The sequence below is a fragment of the Mustela nigripes genome, chromosome 4 (assembly GCF_022355385.1).
Source record: "Mustela nigripes isolate SB6536 chromosome 4, MUSNIG.SB6536, whole genome shotgun sequence".
Taxonomy (NCBI): Eukaryota; Metazoa; Chordata; class Mammalia; order Carnivora; family Mustelidae; genus Mustela; species Mustela nigripes.
In genome coordinates, this window is record NC_081560.1 from 93211923 (window position 1) to 93229162 (window position 17240).

General features: G+C 62.1%; 1 protein-coding gene across 3 annotated transcripts; it reads right to left on the bottom strand.

Moving 5' to 3' along the window:
* Nucleotides 1–2590: 2590 nt before the first annotated feature.
* Nucleotides 2591–16300, bottom strand: MYO1G (myosin IG). 3 transcript variants are annotated; one of them, XM_059397138.1, is made up of 22 exons: nt 15913–16280; nt 13991–14199; nt 13774–13867; nt 12942–13107; nt 12684–12737; nt 12283–12378; nt 12040–12159; nt 11323–11547; nt 11066–11211; nt 10594–10708; nt 10332–10502; nt 10086–10156; nt 9124–9198; nt 8822–8954; nt 8152–8318; nt 7639–7846; nt 5296–5519; nt 4704–4848; nt 4051–4155; nt 3788–3901; nt 3056–3210; nt 2591–2836 (listed from the first exon to the last, which is right to left on the bottom strand). In XM_059397138.1, the coding sequence occupies exons 1-22, from the start codon at nt 16002–16004 to the stop codon at nt 2680–2682; spliced, it is 3042 nt and encodes a 1013-aa protein (XP_059253121.1). In that variant the 5' UTR covers nt 16005–16280; the 3' UTR covers nt 2591–2679. The 3 variants fall into 3 exon arrangements, with proteins under 3 accessions (XP_059253121.1, XP_059253122.1, XP_059253123.1); XM_059397139.1 differs by lacking the exons at nt 2591–2836; nt 3056–3210; nt 3788–3901; ... (1 more) ...; nt 4704–4848; nt 5296–5519 and adding an exon at nt 6511–6704 and having other exon boundaries at nt 15913–16300; XM_059397140.1 differs by lacking the exons at nt 2591–2836; nt 3056–3210; nt 3788–3901; ... (1 more) ...; nt 4704–4848; nt 5296–5519 and adding an exon at nt 6711–7247 and having other exon boundaries at nt 15913–16300.
* Nucleotides 16301–17240: the final 940 nt, after the last annotated feature.

The following is a 17240-nucleotide window of genomic DNA, read 5'->3' on the forward strand; positions in this document are numbered from 1 at the left end:
TGCGCTGATAAGTGATGGCACCTAGTGTTTCAGATGTGCACTGATAAGCTGCCCCCCATATTCAGTGCAGCTCTGGTTTTTAGCTGGTGCACAAAGCAAAATAAATAAATAAATAAAGCTTTAGGACACCTGGGGGGCTCAGTCAGTGAAGCCTCTGCTTTCCATTCAGGTTAGGATCTTGGGGTCCTGGGATCGAGCCCTCCATCCGGCTCCCTGCTCAGTGGGGAGCCTGCCTGTCCATCTCCTTCTGCCCCTCCCCTGCTCGTACTCTCACACTCTTTCTCTCAAATAAGCAAATAAATAAATATATTATTTTTTACTTATAAAAATGTGGCAGAGCATCCAGAATATACAAGGAAGTCCTCCAACTCAGTCATAAAAACGATCACTTTAAAAGTGGGCAAAAGCCTGGCGTTAGCATTTCTCCAAAGAGGATGTGCATGTAGTCCATAAGCTCACAGAAGGTTGCCCAACCCCAGTCATCAGGGAAACGAAAATCAAAACTTCAGCAAGCTACCACCGTACACTTCTTTTTTTTTTTTTTTTAAGATTTTTATTTATTTATTTGAGAGAGAGAACAAGCTGGGAGAGTGGCAGAGGGAGAGTGAGAAGCAGGCTCCCTGCTGAGCAGGGGACTCGTTCCGTTCCCGAGGACAGGAAGCAGCGAGGAGGCTAGCATCTGGGCTCAGAACATCTGGGCTCAGAATTCTGCCGGGAGCTCGGTCGGGGGTGGCTGTGTCTGGTCCTTGCCTCACCTCCCAGACTTGCCTTCAATTAAGCTTTGGGCCCAGAAGTGCCCCACCCCTTCTGATTAAAGCCACTCACTCCCAGGGCCAGCACAGACTCCGGGGAGCCCACGTGGGCTCCTATGCTGGGGGCCGGAAGGGACTCAGGAGCCGAGCTGGACTCAGAGGCAGCAAACATTCAGGACCACAGTTCCCTGTGCAAAGCCGGACCTCTGCTGGTGTGGGGCCTGCAAGCCTGAATTTGCCCCACCCAGCAGACCAAGGGCCCCAGCAAGTCACAGAGCCCGCGTCCCCCACCGTCGCAGCGCAGGATAAAGCTGACACCAATCCGGCCGCTAGAGGGCAAGGTGTAGTTTGCAAAGCGCTTCATAAACAAGTACAAGGATGTATGGAGTGACGTATAATGCGTGGCAATAGGCTGATGGGAGGTCAGGGTTGAATAAGGAGGTTCTAGCTCCTTCCTTGTCCTGGCCCCTTGATCAACCCCTCTGACCGGATCTCAGGATCCTGCAGCCCCAGGAACCTACCCGGCAGTCACCACCGTTCTCTCGGGATGCTGGAGAATCCGTGTCTGGCTCTGGGCCTTCAGCATGCACTGTCCCCCAGCAGGGCAGGACCCCCAAATGTTGCCAGGTGGTGCGTGAGGCACCTCCCTCTGGGCTCCACGAAGCCCTGCCCTCAGCGGGGCAGCCAGGAGGTCATGGAGAATCTGGAAAGGAAGCAGGCCCGGCTGACCACTTCTGGCGAGCCACCTACTGGAAAGGGAATTTACAACCGGCCAGAGCACCTGCTGTCTAGAGCCACTTAGCATCTCCAACCCCAGCGGACCTCAGCACCCTTCACAGCCGGCTTGCTCTTCAAGAGAAAAGCTGGCTTGTCTCGAAGCCACCAGCGCCGGGGACAGATGCTGGAGAGGGCTACGTGGTGGGGGCGTCAAGGGGCCTTCAGGCTGGGCTCTACAAGGAGGTGACTCCCCAAACCCCCCAGAGAGGGGAGTCAGCAGTGACCAGGGGAAGCCTCGGGAGCTGTGAGCCATTCAATGACACACTTGACGGCCATGATGGACAGTCGCCAAACTCCCTCCACATCAACAGGGCACAATGAGGCAAGGATGGCACCCAAATTTGGTGTGTCCCAGTGGGGAGGGAGCAGCTTTGAAAGCCAAGGGGCCATCTATAGAGTGACAAGAGTCAGTGGAGGTGGCAGAATGGGGCAGAGAGCAGGGCTGGGGCATTGCAGGGTCAGAGGGTCTGGAGAGGAAGGGAGGCTGCTGGTAAGACGGAGTGGAGCTGTGTCCACTCTGGCCTTTCTTTGGCTTCTGAGATGCCCCAGACACAAGGTCCTGTCCTAGACTGTGGGAGGTCCTGGCTTAGAAGTCCCCGAGGTAGGGTTCCTGGGGTTTGGGATGTCCACCCCTAGCAGGGACACAGCCAACAGCTGGGACAGTGTCTGTCCCAGTGTGTGCTCAGTGATAGCCCTGCCCACGGGGGTGGCCTTGGGACCCACAAGCTTCCCAATAGTCAGTTGGCCCAGTGGCCATTCCCCCCCACAAGGCAAGGAGCACCCTTGGCGACTCAAGGAGACTTAGGGGAGGGGGATTGGTGGGGGGAGGAGACCTCAGCTGTGGGACGTAAAGGGCACGGTTTCCACTCTGACCGTGGACTCCACCACCAGCGGGTTCACAGGTTAGGGCCCAGGGGAAATGCAGTCTTGCTGCCCCACCAGATTGGGCTCCCAGGCCTTCTCCTCCAGTTCAGGACCCCTCAGGGGTCATCAGAGGACGTGGGGGTGACATTTGCCAGGTTGCTGGCCGCTATGCGGACGTCCACCCAAAGACACAAGTCTCACAGGCACAGATAACCCTTTATTGCAGGGCGCACGGGTGTCGGGCGTGGGGCTGGCCTGGAGGGCTGCCTGGGTGCGGCAGGCCAGGTCAGCCACTCGGCCAGAGGAGCGTGAAGGCACCACGGCTGCAGCGGAAGTCCGGCTCTGGCTGCTCGGGCTTGGGCTCCACCGAGACGAGGCGACGGGCCCCGCGCTGGCTCAGAGGGATGCAGTCGGAGACGCGGACCTCCAGGGCCCTTCCCTTTCTGAAGCGGGGGCGGGTGGGCAGGGAGGGAGACCGGTCAGCGGGCAGGGCGGATGGTCTGGGGCACCGAGAGGGAGAGCAGGAGGGCAGTCAGGAGCCGGGTGGGGGGGCGACCAGGGGTGGGACGGGGTGTCAGGGGCGGGACAGAAGGGCGGCCAGGGGGCGGGGCAGGGGCGGGGCCAGTGCCGCAGGGCGCAGGTCCCGGCCCGGTCCGACTCACCCCTGGCAGTGCGCGGCCAGCACGCCCACCAGCTCCCCCACGCGGTTGTCCAGCGGCGGCCGGCAGCGGTGCAGACACACCACCAGGTCGTCCTGGCCGCGCGCGTGCAGCACCACCAGCTGGTCCCGGCCGCTGGTCACGCTCAGCCCGGTCACCTGCGCGGCGCGCCCCGCCCGGGGCTGGGGTCAGGGGAGCGGCAGTCCCTCCTCCTCGCCCCCAGCAGGCTCCCGGAGCCTGCCGCCCGCCCCGTCCAGGCCCCCTTCCTCCCTCTCCAGCTCCACCCACAAACGGGCTGGCCGAGGCCCTGCTCCGGAGAACGAGCTCCGGATGGAGTGTTCGCCGTCCGTGCCTCTAATCCGGCACCACCGCCCTCCGGGGGCTCCCGAGTTCCCGCGGATGTGCAAGTGCTGCCAGGGCGCTGAGCCATCTGCTTCCATCCCACCACGTCTAGAGGGCACACAGGCGTGGCCGGCGCCCCAGACAGGCCCCCACTCGGTTCCGGGGACCCCAGGGAGAGACCGCTGCTCACGGCAACGGGTCCCGCGGTCGGGCGGGAGCCCCACCACCACCACGCCGCCACGGATGTGGGTAAGAGAGGCCCGTGGCTCAGCACCCTGTCCGCCCTGAGCAGCAGAAAGGCCCGGCATCCTGAGCTGATGCTGGGTTCTAGGAAGCTGGGGCATTCTCAGGTAGGTGCCAGTGGAGACGCCCCACCCCCACCCCCGGGCTCACCGCTTCCAGGGGCATGGCCCGCATCACCCGGTACTGGCGGCCCGGGTCCAGCTTGTAGACGTGACGGTCAGTGAGCAGAAGTGCCCGGTCCCGGCTCTTGTTGAAGCGGTTCACCTGCGGGACAGGCATGTTCAGGCTCACCTGGCCATCCTCCTCTCCCTGGACCCCTTTTCTCACGGACTGGATTGGATCTGACCACTTCTGAAACCTCTGCCCTGGGCCTGGGCTGGGGCTATCGCTCCTTGCCCAGCCGCAGGCCTCACCTTCCGGACATGACTGGAGAACAGTACAGCCCCAAAGCTGTCCTTCTCACGGAGTGCCTTCAGTCGCTCCACGAATAGGCCCGAGGCTGTGGGGTTGTCCGTGGCCTGAGGACAGATGGGAGCTGCTTGGCCACGCTGGACCGACAGCAAGTCTGATAAATGGGCACTGCTGTCCCTCACCTTGCGAGCCGAACCGAGTCAGGCCTTGTGCCAGCCTCCCTGGTTCATCTGAGGGCCCTGTGCTCACATCCCTGCAGCTCTAGCTTCTGGTCATGCCTGAGCCCGCCATAGCTGCCCACCAAAGCAGAAGCTGAGAAGGCAGCGTCCTGGGGTCCAGGGAAGCCCTTCAGCCCCTGAGCCTTCATCCCCCGTAGAATGGAGCCAGGGGCACGGCTCACTGTGCCTGTGTGAGGGCCAGGGGAACTAGGGCATGGGTGCAGGTTGTGGAGGGGGTTTGGGGGCACCTCTACCTGACACACATGGAGAAGAGGGAGGGGCAGAGAGAAGGTACTCAGAGGCCAGGGGCAGAGGGGCATGGCCCACAGACTGGACAGCCAGGCAGGCCCAGGGAGAGGACGTCTGGGATGGACACCGGTAAGGTCCCAGCCCTGAGCCCCTCCTTGGTGCCCAGACTTCATGGCCCCAATACTCACAGAGGACAAGTAGTCCCTGACCCAGGCCCGACGGCAGCCCCAGTCCTGCCGTAGCTCCTGTAGGACTGTCATGGCCGCCACCTTGGCCTTGATCTGGGCCATGTCTGAAGGTGGGATGTTCTTCACCAGCTGCCGGGCCCGCCACCTAGAGGGAACCGGGTGGTCAGATGGACCTCGTGCAGCCTTAGCTTCCCCACCCCTGTCCTGCTTCCCTCACATCCATGCCCTTCTCTTGCTTCCGCTCCCCCAGGGGAGAAGGCCAAGCCTCTCTGCCTGGCCCTGGCTGTCGGGTGTCCCCTTCCCCGGCTGGGTAGGAGGTGGCCCCGCCCACTCTGTGCCGCTCCTCCTGGAGAACTACTGGCCTTCAAAGTGCTGCTTAGATGCACTGTTCCCCCAGGGCCTGGTCCCAGCCAGCCACCCTCCCCTGCGGGCCTCCAGCAAGGAGCTGGCAGGGCTCTGCCCTGACTGTGGGGTGTGGGGACCCAGTTACTAGGCACTGCCTCCTGTTTTCCTGCTTATGAATGGGGCTTGTGGGGTGCAGGTAGCCAGTCGAATGGGGAGAAGAGGCGGGGCAGTGGCTGGGGCCCCGCACCTGCAGAACAGCGCCTGGCAGGTGTCCTGGAACAGCTGCAGCACCGCGGGGGGCGGCGGCCAGATGAGGTCCCGGCCGTAGAGCGGGGGCTGCCTCGCCGCCTGGAACCGCCGCTGCAGCTCTGCCAGATGAGCGCGCACCTTGTGCCTCCGGAACCAGCGCATGATGGTGTAGACCGCCCGCAGTCGCCGACAATGCTGCCTGGCCAGCGTGCCACGCCAGGCCTGGGGGCCAGCCGGGCTTTCCGTCAGTCTCGGCCAGGCCCCGCCTCCCCACCTGTTTCCCTCCCTCCCCACCCCTGCGGACCGCCCACCTCCCCCACCCTGGGGGGGGGGGGCGCGGGGCCAGGCTGATCTGCCCATGACTCCTGGGAGCCACCTCCACCTGGCTGCAGGGTGGCTTCCCAGGTGGGCACAGAGCCCTGCTGCAGTCTCTGCCTAACTCCTGGGAGAGCGGCTCTCCCCATTCCATGTCCTTCTGCCTGGCACCTGCAGACGGGGGCAATTCCCCCTCACCCGGGACAGCTGCCAACTGTCCACCTGGAATCCACGCTGGCCCAGGTCTGACCTCCAACTCATAGAGGCCCCAGAGGCCCCAGACATAGAGGGGTACCCCAAGAATACAACCATTAAAACCCAGACTGGAAACCCTACGGCAGGGAGCCCAGGGGACCCACAGATGAAAGCAGATGTAAGTAACCTGACTCAGACCGGGGACAGGATGGCAGTGCGGTCGGTCCTAGAAATGGTGGGGCTGCGAAGACCCAGTGTGAGTGTCCCAAGTCCCACTTCTGTGACCATGGCATGGTGTTGTGTCACAGCTAAATGCGGGGTCACCACGGGTAATAGTGGGACACTGCGGAAATTCGAATATGGACTGCGTATTGTTCAGATATGTAGACTGTCTAGTCGGTGTTAGGGTTCTCGTCTGCTGACCTCAGCATGGTCAGAAAAGGGAACGTAGTTGTCCTTGAGAGTGTGCTGAAATACGGAGTGGCCTCATTACTGGTATGGTTCAGGAGATCATATAAACATACCTATACATGGGTGTGGGGACAGACACATGGACACACAGACCTGGGGTGGGGGAGCGCACCACGGCAGCAACCTGGGTGGATGGTAAGTCATCACAGGCATCTCTGACTTTTCAGTCGGTTTGAAACATTGAAAATAAAAAGAGATGGAGGAATTCCTGTCCTTTGGAAATACTTACTAAAATGTCTCTAAACACAATGATTTGACAGGGCGCCTGTGGGGCTCGGTCGGTCAAGTGTCCGACTCTTGATTTCGGCTTAGGTCACGATCTCAGGGTCCTGAGAGCGAGCCCCTGAGTCTGTGTTCAGCGGAGAATCCGCTTGGTGTTTTCTCTCCTTCTCCTCAGCCCAGCCCCAGCTCACATGCTTGAGGCCTCTAAGATGAATAAATAAGTCTTTAAAGACATGTTTTGCTGAAAAATAACTGGGATGGGCTGCAGGTGTCTGACTCAAACCACACACTGGTCAGGGCAGCACAGCTGATGCTGGGAGTAGGAGGGGGAAGTCGGTGCTCTGTTCTGCGTGCTTTTCTCTAGGTCTGAGATCTTTCTGAGACAAGAAAAGAAAAGAAGGGAAGAGAAAAGGAAGGGGGCGCCTGGGGAGCTCAGGTGGTGTCGGCTCAGGTTCTGATCTTAGGGCTGTGGGATCAAGCCCGGCACTGGGCTCCTTGCTCAGCGGGGAGCCTGTTTCTCCCTCTCCCTCTGTCACTCCCCCTGCTTACCCACACACACTCCCTGTCTCAAACAAATAAATACAATCTCAAAAAAAAAAAAAAATAGGCTCAGTTGGTTAAGCATCTGCCTTCAGTTCAGGTCATGATCTCAGGGTCCTGGGATCGAGCCCTGCATTAGGCTCCCTGCTCAGCAGGCAGTCTGCTTCTCTCTCCCTCTCCTTCTGCTCTTTCTCAAGTAAACAAAATCTTAAAAAAGAAAAAGGAAGAAAGGGAGAAAGAAAGAAAAGTAAAGGAGGGAAGCCACATTGCTGAAAATCGTATTTTGAACACCTGGATCCATGTGGGCCTGAAGCTGGTGACCACAGGACTGAGGTAAACTAACCACATCCACACTTTTTGCTTAAGTCAATTTCGGTCCTGGTCAATCTCCTGGTAGAGGGGGTTCCTGTGGGCCCCGCCAGTGTGTGCACAATTTCCCCACTCCAGGTGGCACACACCCATTCCTCCCATCCCCCCACCCAGTGCACACCCCTCTCTCTCCCTCCCCTCCAGGTCTATAGATAGCTCTCCCTCCCTCTCCCTCTACACCCCTCCCCCTCCATCCTCCATTGTAAGTAGGCATCCAGCCAGGCCCCACCTTCTGCAGCAGCAGCACGATGATGGGGATAAGGCGAGCACGGCTCTGCTCCAGTGTGACCAAAGTCTGAGGTGAGCGGATGAAGAGCTTGGTGTGGCCAAAGGCCACGTCCCCTTGCAGCCCGTGCTGCTCCAGGAGGGCACTCACAGCTGCCTTGTCAGAGCCCAGCAGGTGATTGGGCCACGTGTACTCACAGGTCATCTTGTACCTGTCACCACAGGACAGGGCAGTGGGCACCGAGCTCTGGGGAGAGGTGGGGAGCTGCCCCAATCGGATCCCATCCCACACACCAAGCTCATGCCACCCCCACGTGCCACTCACCCTAGCACCTGCCTACCCCATCCCATGTCACACAGGGGTCCTCGCTGTCTGTGTCGTGTGCGTCTGCAGCTGAGAAGCACTGGCTGGGTTTGGGACCCTCTGGCCTCCCCGTCTGACTCCTCATGGGACTCTGGCCCATGAGAGACACACACGGGCAGGGAGATGCAGCTCCGGGGTAGCAGGGAGTCCTACCTGAGCAGGAATCGGGGGTAGGGCTGGCGGGAAGCGAAGCCCGCCCTCCGGACCCGCACATTCTCCAGCAGCCCCAGGTACGCAACCTGATGGCGACAGTGGTCCTCGTCCAGCCTGGAAGCCACCTTGTCCTCATTGGGCTTGATGCAGCGGACATAGAAAGGCTCCTGCCACAACAGAGGACACTCAGAGCCACCAGCATCAGCTTCCATGGCCACAGGGCAGGTGTGCAGCTGTCCCCCCTGCCTGCCGGCTGCCCAGGGAAAAGGCTCTTGCAGGGGGAGGGGGGCGGAGGGGCCGGGTCAGGACGTGGTAGGTCAGCCCGGAGCCATGTGGACCTGCAGGGGCCAGGCTGTGTCTCCGGATGTTCTGTGGTTAAGCGGGCTCTGGTGTCCCCCTGATGCCCCCTCTGCCTTCCGGCCTGTGAGCCCCGCCCAAGAGGCAGGGAGGAGCTGGGCAGGCTGGTTCAAACCTCACGGTTACTCCAGCTTCAGCCTGACCCAGGACATCTGAATTGCAAGGTGCTGGGTTCCCCCTGGCTGGACTGGGGGTGGGGGAGCAGCCAACAGGAAGTGACCACCTTCCCCATGATGTGCAGGGCGGTGGGTGCCCAGGACGCTGGCCAGGCACAGCCGAGAGGCCCCGCGCAGATGGGGGTGGGGGACTGTACCTTGGAGGCCAGGTTTTCCACCAGAGCCACCATGGAGTTCTTGAAGAGCGTGCCCGCAGTCAGGGGACGCTTGGTCACCTCTGTGATGTCCTGCTGCCCATCTGGCCACATAGCCCTCAGGGTGGGGTCTGAGCTGTGGACACAGGTCACATCGCCCGGCGCCCTCTGGAGGGCGGCCCTCGCCCCAGCTCTGCCACTGGTGAGCCTTGTGGCCTCAGCATCAAACCTCAGGCTGTCAGCCCACCAGGCAGGTGTCAGACCCGAGTGTGCAAAGGCCTTTCCAGCCTCGGGCCCCCACGCACCTGTTGTACATCAGCCGCTTGAAGTCTTGGAAGAGGTGGTCTCTGTTCTTGTCGATGAAGCCCTCCACTGAGTACCTGGGGGGCTGGGGCTGGTGAGGGGCGGGGGCCTCTGATGGTCCCCAGGAAGTCCCTCCCCCACCCCTGTTCTCCTGGGTCAGCCTCCCTCCCTCCCCTCCCACACCAGCTTTCTCAGCATGTTCGACTCCTGCCCTCAGAGCTGCCTCTCTGGGAGCAGGAGTTGGTGCTTGTGCCCACTGCACTGGACCCTGGCTCTCACACATTCATGCTATGTGACCTGGGACCAGGGACTTAACCTGTCTGTGCCCCAGTATACACCACAGGCCCAGATCAGTGCCTACTGAGTTTCGGGAACTCCTGCGGCAGGGGACTGCTTCGATTGTGTGGCACTGAGAACCTTGGGGTCCTTGTCTTGCCCTTTGATGACAAAAGGCGAGAAAGCTCGGTGCCAAAATCTTGCCACACCTGCAGCTCCTGTGCAGACTCAGGACACGGGGTCTGACCTCTGGGTGCACTGTTCTCTCTATTTGTCCTTGTGAAGGACACATGAGTCACGTGTGTATGCTGTGAGTCACCTCAAGTCCCATTTGGAAGGAGGGGAGCACAGGAAAATTAACAGTAATGTCACAGAGATTTCTGGAGGACTCCTGAGGATGTGCCCCAAGCATGGGCAGCTCCTGGCTGGGGGGCTTGCTGGGAATGCTGTCCGTGGTCTGCCTGTTCCCTACCCCCAAGCTAACCCGCGCTGCCGTAACAGTGTGCCCCTCACCGAGGCACTCCCCAAAGTGGAGCCTAGATATGGGCATTGTTTTAAAGCTTCCAGAAGCTTCTATGGTGCACCCAGAGGCCAGAGCTCTGATCTTAAAAGCTCCATTTCACACTTCCCACTTGTGAATCTGGTGTCAGGCACATCTTCAGCTGCTAAAAAGTGGGGAGGGCCTTACGTGACGTCCCCTGCATAGTGCTTGATCCGGAAGTCTCGGCCAAACTCCATGGTCTTGTCTGTGGGGCAGAGCTGGGGGATGGGGGGCAGGCCAGGGTCAAGGCACAGGGCGGGGGTCTGTGCAGCGGACAGTGCTGGAGAGGAGGCTGGGCCCCGCCAAGGTGGGCAGCACTGTGCCTGGGCCGGGGGGGGTGCGGGGACCAGCGCGGGGACCAGGCTGCGGGCAAGGGCCGGGGCAGGGGAGCACCTGGCGGCTGGTGTAGTGGGGGTGGTGGCGGTGGTGCGTGTCCAGGCTCTGCAGGAAGATGCGGTCGGTGATAGTGCCCGCGGCGCTGCAGGCCTCGTCCAGCACGGCCAGCACGCCCCGGTGGGGCCGCTCCACCAGCTCCACGATGGTGGCATTGTTGAAGTAGTCTACCTGCGCGGGGGGCACATGGCGGCTCCCAGTCTGCCCGCGCATCGCCCCACAGCCCTGGCGCTCCCGCCCGCGAGGCCCCACTGGTGCTCACGGTCTGCCAGGTGATGCCCTCGCGCTGGTACTCCTCCTGCTCCTGCTTTAGGATGAGCTGGATGAAGAGCTGCTGCAGCTTCTCATTGCAGTAGTTGATGCACAGCTGCTCGAAGCTGCGGGCAGCGCCGGGCACAGTCATGTCCTGCCCGCAGGGCCCCGTGCCGGGGCAGGCCCCTCCCTGAGAGCCCCACCATGGGGGTGGTCCTCCCGCTGTGGCCCCAGCTATGACACGCATGCTCCACAGTGGATTTAGTGGTCATGGCCAGGGTACGTGAGTCCCCAGTTTGCCTTCGAGGGCACCGCTGGACAGGGGGCACAGCTGGAGCAGGCGTGGGGCCTGAGCCCGGGGCTGGGGACAGGCTGGGACAGCCGCTGGAGGTCCTGCTCCCCAGCCCAGCAGAGCTCTGTGGGACCAAGGTGGCCCTAGGGTTTGGGGTCAGAGCCAGACATGTGGTGGCCAGGCTCCCCACCTGTTGACAGGGAACACCTCAAAACCGTAGATATCCAGCACACCGATGACCGTGTCCTTGCCATCTCGCCGGGGGTCCCGGTCCCGGGTTTCCATGACACTGTTGATCCGGCTCACCACCCATTCAAACAGCCGCTGGTACACTGCCTGGGGGGAGGCCAGGAGCCAGCTCCTTCGGGCTGTCTCAGTCCTTGCCTCCTCCAGGAAGGCCCCCTGAGTGTCCCCGTCTCGCTCCCCACAGCTTGCCCCCAAGAGGACCTTGGCACAGGCGTCCCGGGCGTAGCTGGCCTCAGCAGCAGTGTGGCCCTTCTCAATGAGGTCCCTGCCTCCAGAGGCCACTGTGCGAGAGAGCAGGCAGCGCAGCACCAACTCCCGGGGCGTGGCCGTCAGCTCAGCCACGTGGTCTACCAGCTGCTCCTCAGCCACCTCCAGGTGCCCCTGCTCCAGCCCGGCTTCCTCCGTCTCTACGAACTCGATGTTCCCCTGGGGATGGGGAGCCAGGACAGTCAGGCTCCAGGTCCCAGCAGAGCTTGCCTGCACACCTCTCCTGGGGGAGAAGGAAGGAATGGCAGGGCTGGGGGTGTGGCGGGGCCTGGCTTCTGTCCTGGTCGTGGGAACGGCCCTGGGAGCATAGCAGAGTCTTCTCCAAGGCTTCCTGCCCAGAACGTCAGGTCCGTGGTCCCACGGCTGCCGCCTGCAGCCGCAAGACAGTCCCCGCTCTCAGGCCACCTGGCAGCGAAGGGAGGCTCAGCGGCGGTGGAACCATCCAGCTGCCCAGACCGCCCTCGGGAGAGGCGGGACACATCTGCACAGCAGCACTACAGAGCTCTCAGCTCTGGACCGGGCCTCCGGGAGCCCCGCCACGCCACGCATTCAGCCTCCCCAGGGGTGGGATGGGCCAGCCACACGACTGGGCCCATGGAGCTCAGTCTCCCTCTCCAGGGGCCATGGCCCTGCAGCCCCGGCCAAGCTCACCAGGTGCAGTACGGCCGCCAGGATCCGGTGCACAGATCGCACTTCCTCAGCACTGAAGCCGATCACCCACATGGCCTCCATCACGGCCAGGTAGTGGCTCCTCTCGTCGCTCTCCAAGGCCTGCAAGACAAGGGGCTCAGCACTCGAGGGCCACGCTGGGCCTCCGAGTCCTCCCAGGGAGTGCCTGTTAAATCGGGGCCCAGCAGTCCGGCTGAGCGCCCGCGGAGCCCTGCCCCCACTCACATTGAGCCCTGCGCCCTGCCGGGTGAAGTTGTACACCGCGGGGTTCCTCTGCAGGTGCAGGTTCCGCAGCTCTGTGTCCTCACAGCCCCGAAGCACCTGGGAGCCCACACACCCCTGCCTCAGGCCCTCAGAACTGCAAACACCCCGCCCAAATGAGCTGGAGGACCCACCTACAGACCAACCGAGAGGAGCTCAGTGCTGGTGAGGATCCACCCAAGTCCCAGCAGACTGCATCTCACCCATCATAGACACCACCCTGCTGGTGTCCCGGGACAGTCCCCTCCAGTGAGGGCGGGGCACTGGCGGTGTCACAGCAGGGAGGAGGAGGGAGGGGAAAGGGACTGAGGGCAGGGTGATCGGAAGGGCTTCCCAGGCAGCCTCACACAGCTGCTTTGGCTCACCTGGTAGAAGGCGTGGAAGTTCCGTTCGCCCACGTGCTGCTTAAGGACTCTAGACTGTGGAGGGAGGGGCAGCTGGGACCTTGCCTGGGTTGCAACGCCACCCAGGGGAGCCACCCAGCCCCTGGCGCAGTGCTGGCAGAGGGGCTCAGGCAGGCCTGGCATGGAGGAGCCCCACCTACAAGCCTGGGACCCCGCCCCACCACTGGGGATCCAGGCCTGGAAGGGCCAGCATGTGAGTCCTGTGGCTGCAGGACCCACCTTCTCCAGCAGATAGCTGTGGATGTGCCCCCCGATGGGGTCCCCTTTAAAATCGAAGTTGATGTCCATGTACTTGCCAAAGCGGCTGGAGTTGTGGTTGCGGTTGGTGCGCGCGTTGCCAAAGGCCTCCAGCACACACGTGGACTTGAGCAGCACGTCCTTGACCCTGGCCGGGCGGTAGGGCACAGGTCTCCTCCGGGGACTGTCCCTGCCCAGCATCCTGCCCCAGGCCTCCCACGGCACAGGCTGGGGACTGGCTGGGAAGGCCACCTGCCTGGGCTGTGCAGGGGTGTGGCAAGACCCGTGGCTCCGCTCCTGGGTGTGCTGCCGCCTGCAGGGAGCAGCTGGAGCCGCACACTCTGTCCTCCGCCTCCTCTGCAGGGTGGGCAGCCACCAGCCTCGCGTGCCCCCCCAACCCCACCTCACCCCTCCCGACAGGAAGAGCCAGGGCGCTCACACAGGAAGCTGTGCCCACGGGGGCTCCACTGGTAACAGCTGGCAAGCAACTGGTGAGGAGGCAGACAGGAGGGCCCCGATCTGGGTCCAGGCCCTTCCTGACCATCCTGCCGGCTTCTCCCCTCTGTGGGATCTCCCAGAAGGGTCACAGTCCCCGACTGTTGGCCCTGTGCACCTTGCCTCTTCTCTGTTCCTTGTGGCGGCACCCACCCTCACCCGTGGCACCTGGCCCTGCCTCTGCTTGGTGGACGGGTTCTGGGCGGGTCACCAGCAGAGGAGCCCTGTGAACTTGGCCGGAGGCATGCTGACTTAGATCTCTCTCCTCTCCAGGCCTGAGGCCCAGGGCCGGCCCTGTGCCAGCCCTGCCCGCTCTCACCTGTCCACCTCGGCCCTTTGGCTGGGGTTGGTCACGGCCGCAATGTACTGCATGATGTGCTTGCTGGCCTCTGTCTTCCCTGCCCCGCTCTCCCCTGCCGGACAGATGGGTGGATGGATGGTCAGACAGAAAGGGTGGCCCACGCTCCACTTGACCAACCCCCTGGGTGCCCCCTCCCGGGTGGGGTCGTGCAAGGCAGCCGGGCCTAGGCCCATACCTGAGATAACAATGCAGGTGTCCCTGGAGCGGCGCTTCATCACCCTGTAGGCGGCGTTGGCCACGGCGTAGAGGTGCGGCGGCCGCTCATAGAGCTCGCGGCCTTGGTACTTGGCGATGGCCTCAGGCCCGTACAGGGGCAGCTCCTGGTAGGGGTTCACTGACACCAGCACCTCGCCGATGTAGGTGTAGATGCGGCCCTTCTCGAACCTGGCACAGGCGGGCCGAGCCTCAGCGCTCAGGGATCTGGGGGCACACCCCAGGTGCTGGGGCGCTGGGCCCCTGTTGGGAGTCTAGGGGGGCCCTGGCCCAGCGCAGGGCTGAGAGTGGGAAGGAGTGTGGGTTGACCTGACACTTCCCAGTGCCATCTTGCCAGAATCCCACCCCCAATACAGGGTAGTGCTGGGGCCCACGCTGCTCCCTGGGCGCTGCTCCCTGGGTGGTGGTCAGGCCCCACCTGGGTCGGGGGGGAGACCTGTTGGAGCAGGAATCTCCAGCACCTGATTTTTTTTTTTTTTTAAAGATTTTATTTATTTGACAGACAGAGATCACAAGTAGAAGGAGAGGCAGGCAGAGAGAGAGAGAGAGAGAGAGAGAGAGAAGCAGGCTCCCTGCTGAGCAGAGAGGCTGATGCGGGACTCGATCCCAGGACCCTGAGATCATGACCGGAGATCATGACCGGAGATCATGACCTGAGCCGAAGGCAGCAGCTTAACCCACTGAGCCACCCAGGCGCCCCACCAGCACCTGATTTTTGAAGGGACAGGTAGAGCCGAGGGCTGGAGGTGGAGGAGAGAAAGGGCGGGGGGGGGGGGCCAAGGGAGGGGCCTCCAGCTATTTCCTGTCTTGGGGCCTGGGTGGGGACCCAGAGGCAGCAGGGAACCCCGCCCGGCCCCACCCAGGTGGCTGGGACCAGGCGGGGCACAGGGAGGGGGCCTGGGGATGCAGGGGCTGTGCTCCCCCAGCACATCCTCCTACTTCTCCACCCTTCCTTTTGGGAGCTCTGGCTCCTGGACCTGGGTCTGTCCATCTCTTGACCTCTCTGCCCTGGAAGTTATGCCCGCCAGCCCGCTCAGCGCCCCCTTTGTCTGGGACCCGCCCTTCCCTGGTGGCTTGTGGTCTGTCCCCTGTCAGGGGTTCCTCTTCCTCTGCCACTGCCTCGGACAAGGGAGTTCCCCCCGCTCCCCTCCACACCCTCTCTCATCTGCCCCGGGCCTGCCCCCCTGCATGCCGCCAGGGCTCAGTACTCCATTGTTAAAAAGGACATGGTCATGCCTATCTCACAAGCTAGTGTAGAAGAACGATGTGAAATTACGCTTAGCTTCCCCCCCGCCGTACAAAATAGCCCATTTCCTGTCCTCTGCCTTCAACATTGTGTGCTCAGGGGGCCCCATCCCCTAACCCTGTGCTCCCGCTGGCTGTCCAGGATAAAGCCACCCTGCTGTCCAGCTCCTGGTGGCCATCCCATCTCACCATCCCCTGGCTCCTCCAGGGCAACCAGTCCCCATGTTACTTGTACCAGCCACGCCCTGGGGCACCCCATGCACCCCCAAGTGTCATCTCAGCTTGTCCAGCTCCACCCCGGGACAGCGCCTGACCCCTTCCCTTAGAGCCCACAGGGCACAGCATGACCCCCAGTGGCAGACGGACAGTGCACCCCAGTCAGCGGGGCTGGCTCCGGCCTTTCCCCACCGGGCAGGAGGAGCAGAAGGCACCCAGGCCATGATGGGGGCAGGGGTCTGGGAAGCCCGCTGCAGCACTGGCTGGCCGCCCTGGCCTTGGGAGGTGGGTCCGGCCCCACCAGGACCCTCTGCTGTCACCCACACAGTGGTGCGGTGGGTGTGTGTACAGGCTCCCACCCTGGGCTGATGGAGACCGGGGAGCCTGGGGGCTGGGGAAAGGGAGCCTGAGCCCTTTGTCTACCTGAGTTTTAGGTTCTCCATGAAGTCCTCCATGGTCACTTGGTCCAAAAGCACAAAGTCGGGTTTGCCGCACTCGGGGCCCTCCTCGTCCATCCTGCCAGCAGGAGCCTCCCAGGCGGGGTTGCCCCAACCTTCCTCTGCAGAACGGTGGAGGGGAGGGTGCTCTGAGCAGGCTCAGCCCTCCCAGCCGCCTCCCCAGCCGTGTGGTGAAGTAGGAAGTGGGTTCTGGTCCCAGGGAGGGGCTGCCCTCCAGGCTTGCCGCTCCCTCCAGAGGGGCTCTGACCCTGGCTTCCTGGTTCCCGCACCCCGAGGGCGGGCGCGCCTGAGAGTCCAGGTGCCCGGTGCACTGGTGGGCTCCTGCTGGCCTCCCCACTAAGTTTGGAGCCTCTATGGTCTCCACACCAGCCCCTGACCCCAACCTGGCGTGTCACCTGTCCCAGCTACCAAACCTCTGTTAACAGCCAGAGCTCCAAACTAGGGGCAACGCGGGCTTGCTACCTTGTATCTGAGAAAAAGTGGGCCTTTGGGGCGGGGCCTCGGGTAACTTCAACGTGTGCAAGACCATACCAGGATGTAAATGACAAAACCACCCTTCCATCACAGTCACACTGCACCGCAGGGCTGGCGGTCTGGTTCCGCAGACAGTTGGCTGCAGCCCCAGGACCCTGGATGTCACCCAGAAGGCCGGCCCTGACGTCCTCCAACCTGTCCCACTCCGCTCTCAAGGCCCCATTAGAAGCCGCAGACTGGCTGGCTCAGATTTGTCCCCAGACAGCCTCCTTGACCCCATGCACCCTCCAAGCAGGCACTTCTCTCTCAACACCCCTGGGGAGGACAGAGTATTTGGCAAAAGTGAGTCATCCACATGCTGCCTTAGGGAACCCGCATTCAAGAGCCAGCGTGATTGTCTTTCTTTTTTTTTTAAATTTTATTTATTTGACAGAGATCATAAGTAGGCAGAGAGGAAGGGAAGCAGGCTGCTCAGTCATAAGTAGGCAGAGAGGAAGGGAAGCAGGCTCCCCGCTGAGCAGAGAGCCCAATGCAGGTTCCGACCTGAGCCGAAGGCAGAGGCTTAACCCATTGAGCCACCTTGTCTTACAGATACACACTGTAAGACAAGGACGTGCTTACTCCAAAGCCTGATGGTCTGGGCTTGCACCCCATCCTCTGGGTGGGGGGCTGTTGGCCTGACCATTCCCTCAAGATGTAGTCATCATCCCAGCTCTGGGAATCCCCTCTGCGGCTGGGCTTTTGAAGGGCTTTTCCACACCAGCACTTCAGAACATCTGGTCCTGGGGTTTTACTTCCCCAGCCTCCCAGCCAATGGGG